At 55.8% G+C, this 15,182-nt stretch overlaps 1 protein-coding gene across 2 annotated transcripts in view; it reads left to right on the plus strand.

The window, feature by feature from the left end:
- TRAPPC9 (trafficking protein particle complex subunit 9) overlaps nt 1–15,182 on the plus strand; it is a 264,517-nt gene that overhangs the window by 37,781 nt on the left and 211,554 nt on the right. For both annotated transcript variants that reach the window (XM_053929388.1, XM_053929389.1), the window contains 2 exons: nt 1,406–1,622; nt 5,177–5,320. In XM_053929388.1, the coding sequence (XP_053785363.1) occupies nt 1,406–1,622; nt 5,177–5,320 (361 nt within the window). The remainder of the gene's footprint in view (nt 1–1,405; nt 1,623–5,176; nt 5,321–15,182) is intronic.

Below are 15,182 nucleotides of genomic sequence, written 5' to 3' on the forward strand. Positions count from 1 at the left end.
ATTCCTGTGCTGTGATGACCGTGCCGACTGGCATGCTGAGGTGCATAGGGCCCACGCTGGCGGGGAGCCTGGGCCCCCTGGGTGCTCAGAAACCCTCGGGCCCCAGCTTCTTCCATTCACAGTCTTTTTTATGGCTCGAAGTGGCTACAGTTCCAGGTGCGGTGTCTCGATGTGTTCAAGTGACACGGAGAAGAACGAAAGTGTGCGGCCGTGACTGGAGTGTTACAACCTCTCCCCTTTGCTTGGGTCCCTGGAGGAGTCGGGGGAGCTCGGGTGGGCTGGAGGGCAAGGCTCGGGCTCTTGCCCTGTCACCTTTACGTGTGAGGGCCCTGGCTATGACCAGTATTGTTTTCGGTCACGCTTGGCGCTCGGTGCGGTGGAAGGTCTGGGAGCTTCTGGTGTATGGTCAGGACGTTAGGCACGCTCGCCTCTCCTGCAAGGCCTCCTGTGTCCTCGGCGGTGGTTGGAGTCTCTGCTCCACGATCTCTTTCTTTCTCGGGAAGCAGAGGCTGTGTCCATCCCAAATCTGCATGTCCACAGGCCCTGGGCCCAACATAAAGCCTCTGGAGAAGAGCAGAGGACAGTGTCTATGGGGCCTCCTTGGGGTGGGCACAGGTTTCTCACACAAGGGTGCAGAAAGTGGGAGGGGCAAAGTACAGCAGTGCTCGTGGGGAGGAGGGATGGCAGGGAGGGACCCAAAGAGCAGCAGTTGCCAGGGCTTCCAAACTATGCCTCTGTCCTCACAGAACTGTCTGGACAAGAGACTGATCGTCAAGGGCAGCAAGAAGTGCTTCCCACGAGCAGAGCAGCCTTAGGCGGGCATGTGGGCTCTGACCGTCCTTTCTGGGTGACCCCAGCTCGTGTCTGGTCTCTGACGCTTCCTGCCTGTGTGACTTTGCACGGGCGATTCATTCCCGTCCAAGCTTCAGGTTTCCTCCAGCAGCTCACAGGGTCATTGTGACGACTGAGTCAGTATGTTAGGTTTGGGGGCACGGAGTATGTGCCTGAGAGACAGAAGCTGCCCCTCTGCCGCGGGGTGTGGGGAGGTTTGGTTAGGTCGGGGGTCAGCAAACCGCTGGCACGCCGTGGAGGCACGAGTCGAGGTTGGGTCCCGTTACTGGCAGTTTGCTGTGGCCACTTGGGCCTTGCTTTCTGTTTTGAGGAGCTTTGTATCTGGTGGGAGTTCCTGCCCAAGTGCTAGCATCTAGGTGCATGCGTGTTCCTTTGCCTCGGAAGGAGCTGCGAGTCCACAGAAAGCTGCCTCCTGGTGCTGTCCTCTAACCTGCGGCCACTGGCTTTCCTGTGGCTTCCTGTTTCATCACGCCTTTGTTTATAAACAAGCTTTTTTTCATTTTTCATTTTTCAGTATCTTTCAAAAGCCTTTCTCTTTCTTCCTGTGCTCCAGCTTTCGGAGGAGGAGAAGATTCAGCGCTATAGCATCCTCTCGGAGCTCTACGAGCTGATCGGCTTCCGGCGCAAGTCTGCCTTCTTCAAGCGCGTGGCGGCCATGCAGTGCGTGGCGCCCAGCATCGCGGAGCCCGGCTGGAGGGCCTGCTACAAACTCCTCCTGGAGACACTGCCGGGCTACAGCCTGTCACTGGACCCAAAGGACTTCAACAAAGGTACTGGCTGCCTGGCTGCCGAAACTGAAAGGTCACTTTATTCCGTTTGCCTCTCCTGGTGCTTGCACCGGCTCCACCTGTCAGACCCCGGGGGTTGCTGCTGACCAGCGCCCTGTCCTGCCCCGGGTGCGTCACGTGCTAGGAGGACCCCACAGGGCTGTGGGGCGCTGCCCGGGCCTGGCATTCTGTCTCCCGAGCTCATTGGCATCGTGTGCTACCCACAAAACCCCTCCCGCGCCCGAGGAGTTCCACTCAGCACGTGAAATCCAGCTGAGGCAGCAGAAGTCAGTCAGCCCGGCATGCGTGCGTGTGTGTGTGCACGTGCACACAGGTGTGCGGCCCTTGCCCGCAGTGCTGGCGCGGGGCCGTGCGTGTGAAACAGAGCTGTAGCTCCAGCACAGGGCACACAGGGCTGACGCCCGGCCGCAGGCGGAGTGGGAGCAGCAGGAGAGAAGTAGTTCTTCTCCTTTCCTGTCCCAGTGTTAGGTAGGAAATGCCAGCACTTTTCTCTGGTTCCTATCTAGAGGCATTAGATAGGAGTGGGACTGAGGTGACAGCTAGACTCTCGTCCCACAGTGCCAGGTACGGTCACGTAAGTCAGCCTGAAGACCGTTGTTGGCCGGAGGAGCTGGAGGGTTGCGGGAGGCTGAGTCGGGGTGATGCTCAGTGGTGGAGCTGCCGGATTTGGGAGCTGAGGTCTTGGGAGCTGAGGTCGGACTGAGTCAGGATGGCACAGCCTCCAGGCCAGGGAGGGTGCGAGCCTCAGCTCGTGCAGGCTGCTCAGAGGAAGTTTCCCAGGAGGGACTAGTGTTTGGGAAGAGGAAGAGGGCTCTGGAGCAGCGCCACACTGCGTAGCAAGAGGAGGGAGGGGAGGGCACAAGTTAGCGTGGGCTCTGAGTGGAACCGCTCCCTGAGAAACTGCAGGGCCGGCTCCAGGTGGAAAGTGAGCCCTGGGCTGGAGGGCAGTTACACAGCGGCTGTCTCCACATTTTACCTCTGACTGGGGCCCGCTGTGAAAGATGTCGAAGAGCCCTTTTGTCGGGGTTCTTCTCCTGGGGACACTTCCCTGCTGGCCACCTGCGTAGCTCCCAGCCACCCTCAGGCCTCACCGACGGCCAGTCCTTCAGGGCGGTCCCCTCGGCGGGCCTCAGCCTCAGTGGACCCTTTTTTCCCCTACACTGGGCCTGCTCTTCCTGTCACCTCCCGTAATCCTTAACGTGGTGACATTAACTGGGGCTGGTTCATGGCAGCCTCCCCCGGGCCTGTCGCCCTGTCAGAGCGGCTGCCTGCCGCTGGCCCACCCCTGCACGTGCAGGCGTCCAGGGCTCGCGCGGCATGGGAGCGGGCCCCCGGGAGCGGCGGCAGTGATGTGTGTGGGGCAACGCTTGCCAAGTAGTTTGTTTCCTGATCTAATTTTTTAATCAGATGAGCGAGACATGTTTCTTTTGAAAAACAATGCTGGTGAGCACAGCTCCGAGGGATTAGGTCCTTTTTTTCACTCTGTCTCGGGAGGGAACCTGCACCATCCTTTTGGGAAAGAGGCTGGGCAAGAACTGCCAAGGGAGGGAGAGCAGATAAAGGAAAAGCAGTGTGTGGGTTGGGTGTGTTTACAGTGAGAAATAAAAATCCCCTCAAGCCCCATCTCCATGGTTACTGGGGCCACTTCTCAGGGTTAAGTGGAAATCCACTAAAGCCCTGTACCTGTGAATAGAGGTAAATTGTATTCTCAGGACCTGAAATATATTTCTGCCTATTTCTTGAAACGAACGTTCCCACTAGCTAGTTAAGAAGAGTTGACGCTGGACACGGATGTGTCCTGTGTGTACGCCAGCTCACGGGGCAACTGGTCAGCGGTGTGTTCGTATTGGTGTTGCTGTAGTTGGACCAGACTTCCCCTGAACGATGGATTAGCTTTTCACCAGGGACTCTTACGAGGGCCACAGGCCAGGCAGGTGGGTTTGCTAAAAGGCAAGGGTTGACACACTAAACTCTCAAATTGGTGAACTTTTAAATATAAGAGTGTTAAACATTTTATCACTGGGTCCTATGTTGCAACCTGTCTTAAAAATAAAATGATTTAGATTTTATAGGAGAAGCAGTTTGAATCACATGGAAATTATGACTTACACACAATTTAGTGTTAAGAAAATTTATACTCAGCCTTACTCATAATTACCGGTGGCAGGAAGTGGATCATTATCTATTTAAAAGAAAATCAGCAAAGTGATACTTGCCTAATTCTGAAGTGAGAAGGCCTTCTCCAGTGGCCGTGTTGAGGTTAGTTAAACTGGATCATTTTAAAGTCTTGGCTGGATTAGTCGGGACATTGATTTCAGCGTCTTAATCCTTTTAGTACTGCTTACTCTGCCTGGGCATTTGGCCTTAGCTCCTTTTGACAATGTAGAAACAATTCAGGGACTTGTCTTTCTCTCCTTTTGCCATGTTTGCTTTGTTTGTGCCTTTCCCCCCTTTACTTGTTCTGTGTTGGAGTGTTTTACAGCCAGTCCCATAGATTGGGCCACTTCCCCTGCAGGTTTAAGGAGGCGTGTCTGGAAGTGGGCATTTGTCTCATCGGGCTTTCCAGTCGCGGGCCACCTGCCGCCTATGCGCCAGGCTCCATGGGCTCCGCGGGCTTCGTGGGCTCCTTGGGCGCTGGGTGTCTGGGGCTGGCCTGGCTCAGAAGAAGTTAAGGGCTGATGGAGAAACACGCCCGCGAGTTTCCAGGCACCTCACTGTGCCTGCTGGGCAGCTCCCCTGGGGGCCGCTGTGTGCCTGGTGCAGTGGGCATGCACGAAAGGACTGGCCAGCTAGCTGAGTAGGGCAGGACGGGGACAGGTCAGGGAGGGTGACAGGGGAGGAACCCTTTGATTGGAGCCTTAAACCTGTTCCCAGCTTCCCCACTGAGCCCCTGGGCCCCTGGGCCCACCGCACTGTGCTGACCTGTTTGCTTGGGTTGCTGCGACCACTGTCTTCTTCACAGAGGGTTTTGAGGTGGAAAACATTGGTAATTGTTGCCCAAAGGGGAATGGAATAAATCCCTCTAAAGGTCTGCGATCTTAAATAGATGCTTTTTGATGGCCGTGCAAACGGTTTCCCACTTTAATTTCAAACGTGCTAAGTCATTTTGGAGGAGCAACCCGAAAGTTTGCGGGTAGCCTTTTTCTAATTCGCCTGCCTCTCTGTGCTTTAGACAAACACTGCACCTTTGGGTTTGCTGCCCGTGGTTGTTAGTGACAAAGCCCATCAAATGCCAGTGTTGTGTTGAAAAAAAATTGTATCTAAAACTCAAATACACGCCATTGGAGACAGCCTTTTTCCAACATTGTTATAATTATTTCAAAACGGGTTCTTTGAAAAACCGTGTCTTTGCAGAAGAGAGAAAGCATGATACAGATGTGGTTTATTCACTGCGTGAAAAAGCGTATTGCTTCAGAGGCCTTTTCCAGGATGAGCGCTGGGGACTCCGAGAGCGTCACACGCCCCGAGCTTGTGTGCTGTCCTGCAGCCAGGGCCCCCGGCAGCTCTGCTCTGACGCTCTGTGACTTTGGTGGCAGGCACACACCGAGGCTGGGCCGCTGTGCAGATGCGCTTGCTTCACGAACTGGTGTATGCCTCCCGAAGAATGGGGAACCCTGCCCTGTCCGTCCGGCACCTGTCCTTCCTCCTGCAGACCATGCTGGACTTCCTGTCGGATCAAGGTGAGTGCCTGCAAACTCGTTTTGTCACGCCAGCACGGAGGAGAGTGCTGTGGCCGCTAGCCCCGCTATGCACCGGGCTCAGGGGTGGGGGTCATGACCCAGGTGTTTGCTGGGAAGAAGACACCGTGTCCACCGTGCGCTTCGCAGCCTCTGCTGCCGGGGCCCTCTCGCCATGCCGCCATTGTCTCCACCTGCCGGGCACGCTGCCTGGGCCCCCTGGTTGGCCTGCGCTTTGTAAACTACAGTTGTTAGGGTGTCACATTCACGTCGAGAAGTGTGCCCTTCACTGTTCCTGGGGGTCATCTGGTTTGGGGTTCAGTCATAATCTCTTTGGAGGCCCTGGGTCCTGGAGTATTGATTTTGCTGCTGCAGGATGTCCCCCTTGCGTGGTCCATCAGCAGTTGGAAGTCGGCACACCAGACATGGGGTTCCTTGCCCCTGCCCCTGCTGCCTGCTGCTTCCACCTGCCCGTGCCGTGTGTTGCAGGTTGGGCTCTGTGGGGCACTTTCTGGTGCAGATGCTGCGGGGATGAAGTGCTCCTGGGGCCCTCCCCTTGCAGGGCGCAGAGGGCAGGGCCCGGCGGAGGGTGGGACCAAGAGGAGAACAGAGGGTGGGGGGGTGGTCCCTCAGTGCAGTCTGCTCAGCTGAGAGCAGTTTCTGGAGAGGGCAGCACCCCTGCCCCTGGGGACCCTGTCGTCCCATCCTGGGTGGTGTATTGTGGTCGTCTACCACCCTGCTGCCCCACTTCAAGTATCCCTGTGCTGACCTCAGCCGCCCAGCCTCTGCCCTCCCTGACCCCCACGTGCTCACGAGTCCCAGCTCTTATGATTTTGTGACTTAACATCAATGCATTCCTTTCTTTCTCTCTCTCCCTGCCTCTCCCCACACTTCTTTTCCTTGAGGGTCTCTCTTTCTGGACAGGGCAGACCCCTTGGCTCCAGGATGCTCAAGGGGCGTGTCTCCCCTAGGGGGCGGGGGCTTTGTGGCCTCACTGCCCAAAGGCCTGTGGAGCGTTTATAACAGAACCAACTCTTAGAACTAACCATTAGCTTCAAACCACGGGCTGGAGTGGCGGTCCCAGTGTCTTTACCACACGAGGGAGGGGGCCTTCGTCATGGCCACGGCCCGGCTCCCGTCCTCGCCGTCACATTGGAACACAGCTCGGGTTTGAGCAGAAAGAGGGTTGAGAATCCCAGCTCCGGGTGACGTCCCAGGGCGGCACAGAGTCTGACCCGACTCTTCGTGTGTTGCCTCTTCCTCCGGTGTGTCCCTGTGTGTCCTTGGACTGCCTTCCCCGAATGTCACGTGTGCCCTTGCTGGCCCTTCCCTTCCCCCATCAGCCTCGCTCCCCGCAGCTCCTGTCACCATGTCATCACTCTTTCCCAGAAGTGTCGATGAGGAGCCCTCCCCCTGGGCCTCTGGTCACTGGCGGCTCACGGCACTCACCGCGTCCTGTGGTTGTGTGTGTCCTCGGTGTGGAGAAGCCGTCGCGTTCTGGGTAGGACTTTGGTGACTGAGTGCAGGGCTGCCTGACTGTGGTCCCCAGCGGCAGCTTCAGCGCAGCAGTGGGGTTGTGTTCATCCTCGTGCCCTACAGAGGTCGGTGCTGGAGCTGCGGGTCTGCTGGAGGCTGGTGAGACGTGTGGCCGCACGTGGGCATCTTTGAAGGGTCAGAGGGACTAGCGAGGTAGTGGCTGGGACCACTGGGCCGAGTTGGGAGGCTGGAGCTCCGTGGTGACATGCTCCCATGCCCATCTGTCGTCATGGGATTGAGTCCTGGATCATGGAGCGGTGGCTGGCTCCCTGCGACCCAGCCACTATGAGGACACAGTGTCTGCACGGCGTGCCATCCAAGTGGACTGCTCACTGGGCCCGGGAGGTGTGGGTGCCACCCTGATCTGTGGCACCTGTCTCTTTCCCCTTTGGTCACTGTCCGCACATGCCTCCCATTGAAGTGTGTGGCCATGGGGATGGGGCCCACACCCTCTGCTGAGCTGCTCACCTCTGCCGGCCCCGCCCGCCCCGCCTTTAGACTTTTTTCTTCAGTTCACAGCTGCTCCTACTCCCAGGTGACTCCCCCAGGTCTGCACTCAGTCCCCAGGAAGACCAGCCTCTCGGTTCGTTCTCCCCCTTCCGGCTTCCCACCCTCACCCGGAAGCGCCTGCCTGGGCGGTGCCTGCCTTCCCTTCCTGAGCAGCACGAGAGGCATCGCGCTGGCTGCCTGAGCTCGGACCGGCCAGTGATCTGAGGACGCCGCGTGTAGAAGGACCGCAGCCTGGGGCGCCCGAAGGTGTCGGCCAGACTGCTGTCTCCTTCCAGGCCTGTGTGTTGGTACTTGGCTGCTGGGAATCTTCTGAGGAAAGGACAAAATTCAGGAGGTCTGAAGAGCCCTCTGCGTGAACCTCGACCCCTAGTCGCCACAACCCCGGATCGAGACTGAGGTTCCTCCCAGGCCTCTGCTTCCTCATTTGAACAACTAGGGTGTTGCGTGGCGTGGTGGTTTGTTACTAGTTTAATGATAGATGTTTTAATTTGTCGGATGGCCTTCTTCTGGAGAGCTCATGGCACCGCCCATAGCGCTGATAATTCACATTCTCAGTATTGCCGCACGGAAATTAGCTATGGAGTAGGCGCGGGGGCGCTTTCTGTGGATGGCAGAGCTGCATGCCCCTCCCTGTGGGGGTTGCGCCTCCAAGGGGGTCGTGCCTCCCCTTTTTCTCCCCCACCCCTCACATCATTCTCTCCACCATTTGTCAGTCTTGCACAGCAGGTTCTGAGTTGCCACAGTCCTGGTTTCAGCGCCACAGTCTTTGTGACCTTGGACAAACAGTTTCACCTCGTGGCCCTGGCTTTCCTGTCTGTACAGTCAAGATCGGAGCTGTCTCCCAGGGCCTCTCGTCTTGCCTTACGTCCTGAGCGAAGTGCCCCGTGGGGGCCCGACCCGTGGCGGGCGTCTCCTGTGGACACCGTGTGCTCACCCCTGGAGGGGCGTGGGGAGGGCGCCCTGGATAAGGCAGAGAGAGGAGTGAGTGTAAGTAAACAGTTATGGGAGCTCCCCAGGGACAGGGACAGTCTTTCTAGGGGCGGAGGAACATCTTGGGTAATGCTCCACCAGGAGGGTGATCTCGACCTTGACGCACAAATGGGTAGTTGCCAGAGCACACTGAGCAGGAGGAACAGTTTCAGGTGGAAGGACAGGACTCTACCGCACTCTGGCGGGATTAAGAGCGTTTGCTCCGTCTGGGGAATGTTAGATGCAGTAGCGTGGCGGTGATTCTGTCGTCTGGGGTTTTGGGAAGCAGAGTGGATGATCAGCAGCTGTGCACCGAGACCCGGCAGTTCCGCCCCCAGGTGTACACTCAAGGGGATTGAAACCATCCACGCAGAAACCTGTGCGTGGAAGTTCATGGCAGCGGCATGATGGCCCCAACTGGGAGCAGCGTAATGTGCTCAGCTGGTGGGCGGACAGAGAAACCCAGCATCCCGTCTGGGCTGCGCTGTCTCTTCCCCATCCCCGCCACACCTCTGCTTTCCTCCCTCCGTTCCGTCCTCCTTCACTTGGCCCATATTTGTCCAACCATCACGTCTCAGCCTTCAGGCCATGCTTAATTTTTTCCTAGGACGCCTTTCTTGGGCCCTCCAGACTAACTTGTGTTCTTCTGAAGCGTCCCCTGGAGCATGGAACTTGCCTGTTGGAGTGCTTTTCACCCATTAGGTTTTGATCGCTTATTCGATCACGGACTCCCGTGGGGCTGCAGGGTCTCCGAGGCGCGCTGATGCGCCCTGCCACCCAGGGCCTGTTTGGCGAAGAGTGCACGGATAGTGGATGTTTTTCCTTCTTAAAGACAAGGTGATTGAGATTTAATTCACACGCCACACAGTTACCTGTTTAAAGTGCACACAGGTTTTTTAGGACATTCAGAGGTGGCACACTGATCACCATAGCCAACTTTAAAACCATTCCGTCACCTCAGAAGGAAACCCTGCCCCTAGAGCTACCTAGCAGGTCATGTTGGCAGTCACATCCTGCTCGATGCATTAATAACAAATACTTATCTTTTACTTTTATTTTTCATCCACACCCGAGAACATCTTTTCATTGCTTTCAGAGAGAGAGGAAAGGAGAGAGGGAAACATTGATGCTAGAGAGAAGCATCGATTGGTTGCCTCCCGTACGCACCCGTACTAGGGACCTATGCACCTGGATCAGGGGTCAAACCCCCAACCTAGGTGCATGCCCTGATCAGGAATTGAACCCACAGCCTTTCGGTTATGGATGACGCTCCAACCACCTGAGCCACACTGGCCAGGGCATAAATACTTTTTAAAAGTTTTTCTTTCTTTCTCTTTTTGGTTTGTTTTTGCTGTTACCTGTAATGCCATGGGGAACATTCAGGTCTTCAGTTTTCTGAGCAGGAGAGAGGTTTTACCAGGAGAGGGTTTACCAGGTCAGCGCTGTGAACATTTTTATTGCTGTTGAAGCCTATCCCCAAATTGCCTTGTGGAAGGATGGTTTTAATTACACCCCCTGCAGCCCTGCCGCTAATACAACAATGTGTATACAGTGTTGCCTTACTGTTTTAATTTGTATCTTCTTGGTAACTTGCAAGGCTGGGTACTTTTCCTCCTGTGTTTATTTACTAATTGTATCTCTTTGATGTGAAACTCTTCTACAGTCTTCTGATCGCTTTCCTGTCTCTTGCCTCCTGTGTTTGGGTTAAGAAGGCAGGTAGTGTCCTGGCCACTGTTGAGCACGCCTGTCACCTTTTGAGCTGCTAATTGAGTAGTTTCCCTGAAGTCTCCTTAGTTACTCAGGGCAAAGCTGGGTCTAGACCCCAGTGTTCAGCCCCAGTCCAAAGGATGTGTACGCAGCTAAGTGTAAACCGCACCCTGCTCCGTCAGACACCTGGGGGGTAGGACGCTTCCCCAAAGCGCTTCACTTGTTTCTCGAATGAAGCTGAAGGGATCAGGAAAATCTCTTTTGAACATTGTATGATAGGTCTCCTTAGCCGAACTTGAAATTTGAAACTATTGCTGGCACCCTAAGCAGCCCCTTTTCCGTTTCAGAGGATTAGCTTCAGAGTGCGTGTTTGGAAGGCACAGTTAACTGGCGTTGTACCTAAGGTGACCATGCTGTTTGTGCACGTTTAAAAATTGGGTGACAGAGGAATTACAGCATGACCAAGCCCCGCCCCATCATAGATGCATGTAGTTTTCACGACTCGCTGAGGGGAAGAGACCAGCCCTGCAGGAGGGCTTGTGACGTGTTTCACCCCTTGGAAAGAAAAAAAAACCACCCACTGAGCTTGGACACCACCTCCAAACAGCCCTCCTTCACAGAGGGCTTCGTTTATGGGAAAGGGAGCAGGGCCACTTTGAAGAGGGCGACCGGCTTCCAGACGGCTGCCGTAGAGGACAGGGTTTGAGTTGAGCTGCGAGTGCGGCGAGGACAAGTGGGGACTTAGTGCCAGCAGCAGAGGGAGGGAGTCGTGGGTGGAAAACTACTGAGAGGAGGCGGCAGGGGCAGGGGGATCTGGCCCAGCGGGCCTCACAGGGTCCTTGTGGAGGCAGGCCAAGGACTCGGACCTCCAGGGCGGGGACGAGGAGCTGGATCAGATGCTGTTGGTGATTAGCTCTCAGGGGGGTGGGGGTGGGATGGGGGGCGGTGAGCAGCTCTGGCCAGACTGATTTAGCGAGGACAGGGCCCTGTCACAAAGAGGGCTCACAGGGGCCCTCTGTGGTCTGGTCAAGGGGAGTCCTCTGTGAGTGCCCACACGTGCCCCTGTGCACGTGTGAGCTGTGAGAGGGTTTGGTGGTGTGTCAGCCTGGGTGCCGTTTCTGCCTGTGCCTCGCGATCCCAAAGCCCTCCGGCAGGCATGCGGCAGCGTGTTGGGAAGGGATGGTGGGTGGAAGGCAGCGAGGACAAGCTGGAGCCCGCCAGCAGGAGCTAGACCTCACAGGGATGGAGTGGACCCAGGCCGGCTCTTCAGCCACCCCCATTCCCCAACTTTGGTGATGGGGTTCCTGTAGGAGAGGCTGGCGCCCTTTGCTACTGCACCCCCTGGGCCAGCAATGGGGCGGCTGTGGCAGCACGCCCGGCAGGAGCAGGAGAGGTGGGGTGGTGCTGCCCCTCCTGCGTGGTCTGAGTGCCTGAGTGGCTGGGCCCTGTGTCTGCAGGGCCCGTGCTCACCAACTAGGAGGTGAGCAGGGAGGGTTTCCGGGACTCGCCCTTTAGCCTGACAACCTGACACAGTGGGAAGGTTCAAACCACTGTCCACTTTCAGGAAGCAGGAGATAATCCCCATGGAGAAAAGCTGTCTCCCTTTTCTTTTATTTCCTCTTCCCTTTCCCTTTCCCTTCCCCTCCCTTTTCCTTTCTCTTCTCTTCTTTTCTCCTCCCTCCCTCCCTTCCTCCCGTCTCTATCATATTTGATACTTTACTTCTTGTTTTAATACCAGAACAACTTGTCTTGTTTTCCGTTTTGCTTGCCTGACTGCACCGGTATAGACAAGCTAGGCAGGAACAACCCCCCACCATGTCTTCCTCCTTTTCCCACCCGTAGCTTGAAAACAATGGATCTGAGATTGTGATGCTATTTGAATGGGAATTCTTCAGTACTGTTTTCTGTTCTTTTAAAAATTGGATTATTTTAAAATTGAATTTATTTCATAAGTGTAATTTTGCATCCTGATTCTCTGCAGAACGTAACATTTTCCGTATTATTGCAGCCCCTTTATCAATGTCGTTTTCCGTCGTGGCATGAATCGGCGCTCCGTGACGGCGCCGTGTCTTACCTAGCCGTCGCTTCATCAGTGGATATGCAGACTCTTTCTAATTACGTACGAAGTTTTCCTTCTTCTGATAACTTCCCCTTCTGGGTGTGATACTGAGATCTCTAGAGATATTTCCATATCTCCTAGGTAGTGCTTTACATACAATAAACGGATGGCCTGAAATAATTGCCTTTCATTTAGGTGGAACATGTTTATGCACTTGAAGAGAACAAGGGAAAATATTTAATCTCGTGGCATACTTGAGTGATTGCTTATCAGGCCCCCGAGGTGCCACTGTGCAGTCATGGGAGACACGCGGAAAGTGATGCCGGCGCGGGCAGTCAGCGTGGCTCGCTGCAAGGGTCCGCCAGCCCCCGTTCTCTCAGGGGCAGGCTTGGGTTCCAGGGACGCGACAGGGCTTCGTCCTCACTGCTGGCGTGGCCGGTCATGGGTTTGCAGAGTGAAGACTAGCCAAGTTGATTTTTCTTGCTATGTAAGATGTTTAGCTGGCCGAATATTATGTTTCAAGCTATCTGTGTTCTCTTCTGTGTTTTCACATGTTGGGCAGTGTTGGGTGGGCAGTGTGAGCTTGTAGGTCTCAGTGTGAACGTGGTGTAGCCACTTATGACCTGAGTGACCCCAGGAAAGCTCATGTGACCTCAGGGAGCTTCCAATTCCCTGTCTGTAACACGGGCACGTTCGAGCCGAGGAAGCCAGTTGCTCTCTGAGGCGGGGAGAGCATGGGCCTGGAGAAGCCCAGGTGGACCCCCAGCCTGGCTGACAGCAGTGTGAGCTCAGAGAGGAGAGACTGTGCCCTGGGTCCTGAGTGCTCTTCCCACAGCAGGGCTGGTGGCCATGTCCCCCCACCCCGCCAGGTACGCGTTGATGTTCCACGAGGCAGCCCAGCGACGTGCGTGCCGCTGCCGACGTGCGCTGCGAACGCCTCTTACTCTGGGCAGCGGTCGCCACTGTCTCGGTTCCCACCCAGCTCTGAATTTCTTGTTGGCGGGCTCCTGCGTCCATTAGTTTCTTTCTTTTTCTTTTTTATTTTTAAAGATTAAATAAATTTAATCTTTATTGTATTTTTTTCCATTACCGTTTAGTCCCCTCATACCTCCAGCAATCACCCAGCAATCACCAAATTGTTGTCTGTGTCCGTGAGTCCTTTTTCCTTCTGGCTCAATCCCTCCACCCCGTATCTCCTCCCCCAACTAGCTCTCATCTGCTCTCTGGGAGTCTGTCTCTATTTTCCTTGTTAGTTCAGCTTGTTCATTAGATTCCGCAGATGAGTGGAAGCACGTGGTATCTGCCTTTCTCTGAGTGGCTTATTTCACTCAGCGTAATGTTCTCCAGGTCCATCCACGCAGCCACGAAGGGTAAACCTAGTTTACCCTTTCACCAGTTCCTTTCGAAGATGACAAGTGTGGCAGTGGGTCTTTGTCCGCATCCTAGCTGACCTATCACATTCACCCTCATTTATCTTCTTTCCAGAAAAGCCCATTTTCGGCTTCGCGAGTGTCACTGAACTGGAATCCCAAACTCACTCATTTACTAGTTCTCTCTCTTTTCCCTGCCCTCAGTCTGTGTGTCTCCCAGAGTGCGGTCCTTGGGGCCTCTGGTTTTCCTCTGTCACCTCTCTATGACCTTGGGGAGCCCGAGCACCTGTCTGGGCTCTGTGCTCATTGGCTGTGGCTTCCTGGGTGGGTGGGGGCACCGCCCAGTTCTGCAGGCCTGTGTCTGGGGAGGGGTCTCTGCCCAATGCCTGGTTGTCAGCGAGGAGCTGCAGTTTCTAAGAAACCACGTCATGCCCTTCCACCTGGTCTGTATCGGGAATAAAGACAGTGTTTCAGCCTCTTTCTTCGTTTTGTTTTCGTCTCATTTAGAGCCGAGGTAGACCAGCAGCCCTGCTGCCTGCTGGGAACCCTCTGAGATCCCCACACCCTAGTGCTGAAAGATCAATACTGTTATCTAAGAAAACTGTCCAGAGACTAACTGTGGCCTTTATTTCTAGAACTACACATGTCAGAATCAACTCAAGTTGCACCTGAGATGTGCCTGACCACACCTGCGCTTTGTCCTCTGTCTCCCCTTTCTCCCGCTCCTTCTGTAGTTCAGCTTCAGTCTGGGAGGGAGGCCGTCCTCCTCCCGTCTCTTTCCGTTCTCCACCCGTTCACAGCACCGCACCCATGGTGGTCTGCGGCCGCCCCTGAGAAGCAGCAGGAGGTCACAGGCTGCAGCTCCGTGACGTGCTGCTCTCCGTGCCGGGGGCACCTCTGAGATGAGCGGGGCGCTCAGCCTGCACGCAGCTGTCCCTGTAGGAAGCTGTCACAGCTGCACATTGTGCCACGTGGGCCCTCCTCCTTGGGCAGCTTTGGGCGTGGTGCCCCGCAGCACGGAGGCCGGTCGCCGCCCTAGCAAGGGGACTGAGGGCGTGGGGCACCTCCTGAGGGGCCTGCCCACAAGGGCTGCCCCCCCGCACCAGGGGGTGGCCATGCCAGCAGTGGGAGCGCCTGGGGAGGCTTGTCAGCTGCCAGCTGAGGACGGTCTGCTTCCTTAAAGAATTCCGTTCCTGCCGTGATTAACATCACGGTGTTGTATCCAGACTCATTCTGGTGGCTTTTCTGCCCTCCTGCTCCCTAAAGATTGACGCTTAGACCCAGAACACCCCCCACCCCCCGGCAGCGTCTTACCCATTAGTGCCCGTGCCTGAGATCCGCGGGGTGCTTGTCATTTGTCAGTGATGCTGGCAGTCTTGGCGCATGCGGCCTCTGTGCACCTCCTCACGTCTCCCTCAGGAGGCCGGGCGATGATGACATCTTCATCTTTCCACCGTGCCCGGAGCTCACTGTGGCCAGTCGCTGTCCCTAAGGTGCCATATCATTCCATCTTTTGTGGTCCTCAGACCGGAAAGTAAGGCCCCGAGAGGCTGCAACACACCCCCAGGGTGTCACACAACAGATGGGGGAGACAGAGCCATGTATTCGACCCCAGTCCCATGGCATTGCAGCGGGCCTCCCTCACGTGGTGTCCCTGTGACCCCTTGCTCCAGGTCTCCGTCTCTCCCTGTCCGCAATGGCAGAGGACACAGAG

The sequence above is a fragment of the Desmodus rotundus genome, chromosome 8 (genome assembly GCF_022682495.2).
Source record: "Desmodus rotundus isolate HL8 chromosome 8, HLdesRot8A.1, whole genome shotgun sequence".
NCBI lineage: Eukaryota > Metazoa > Chordata > Mammalia > Chiroptera > Phyllostomidae > Desmodus > Desmodus rotundus.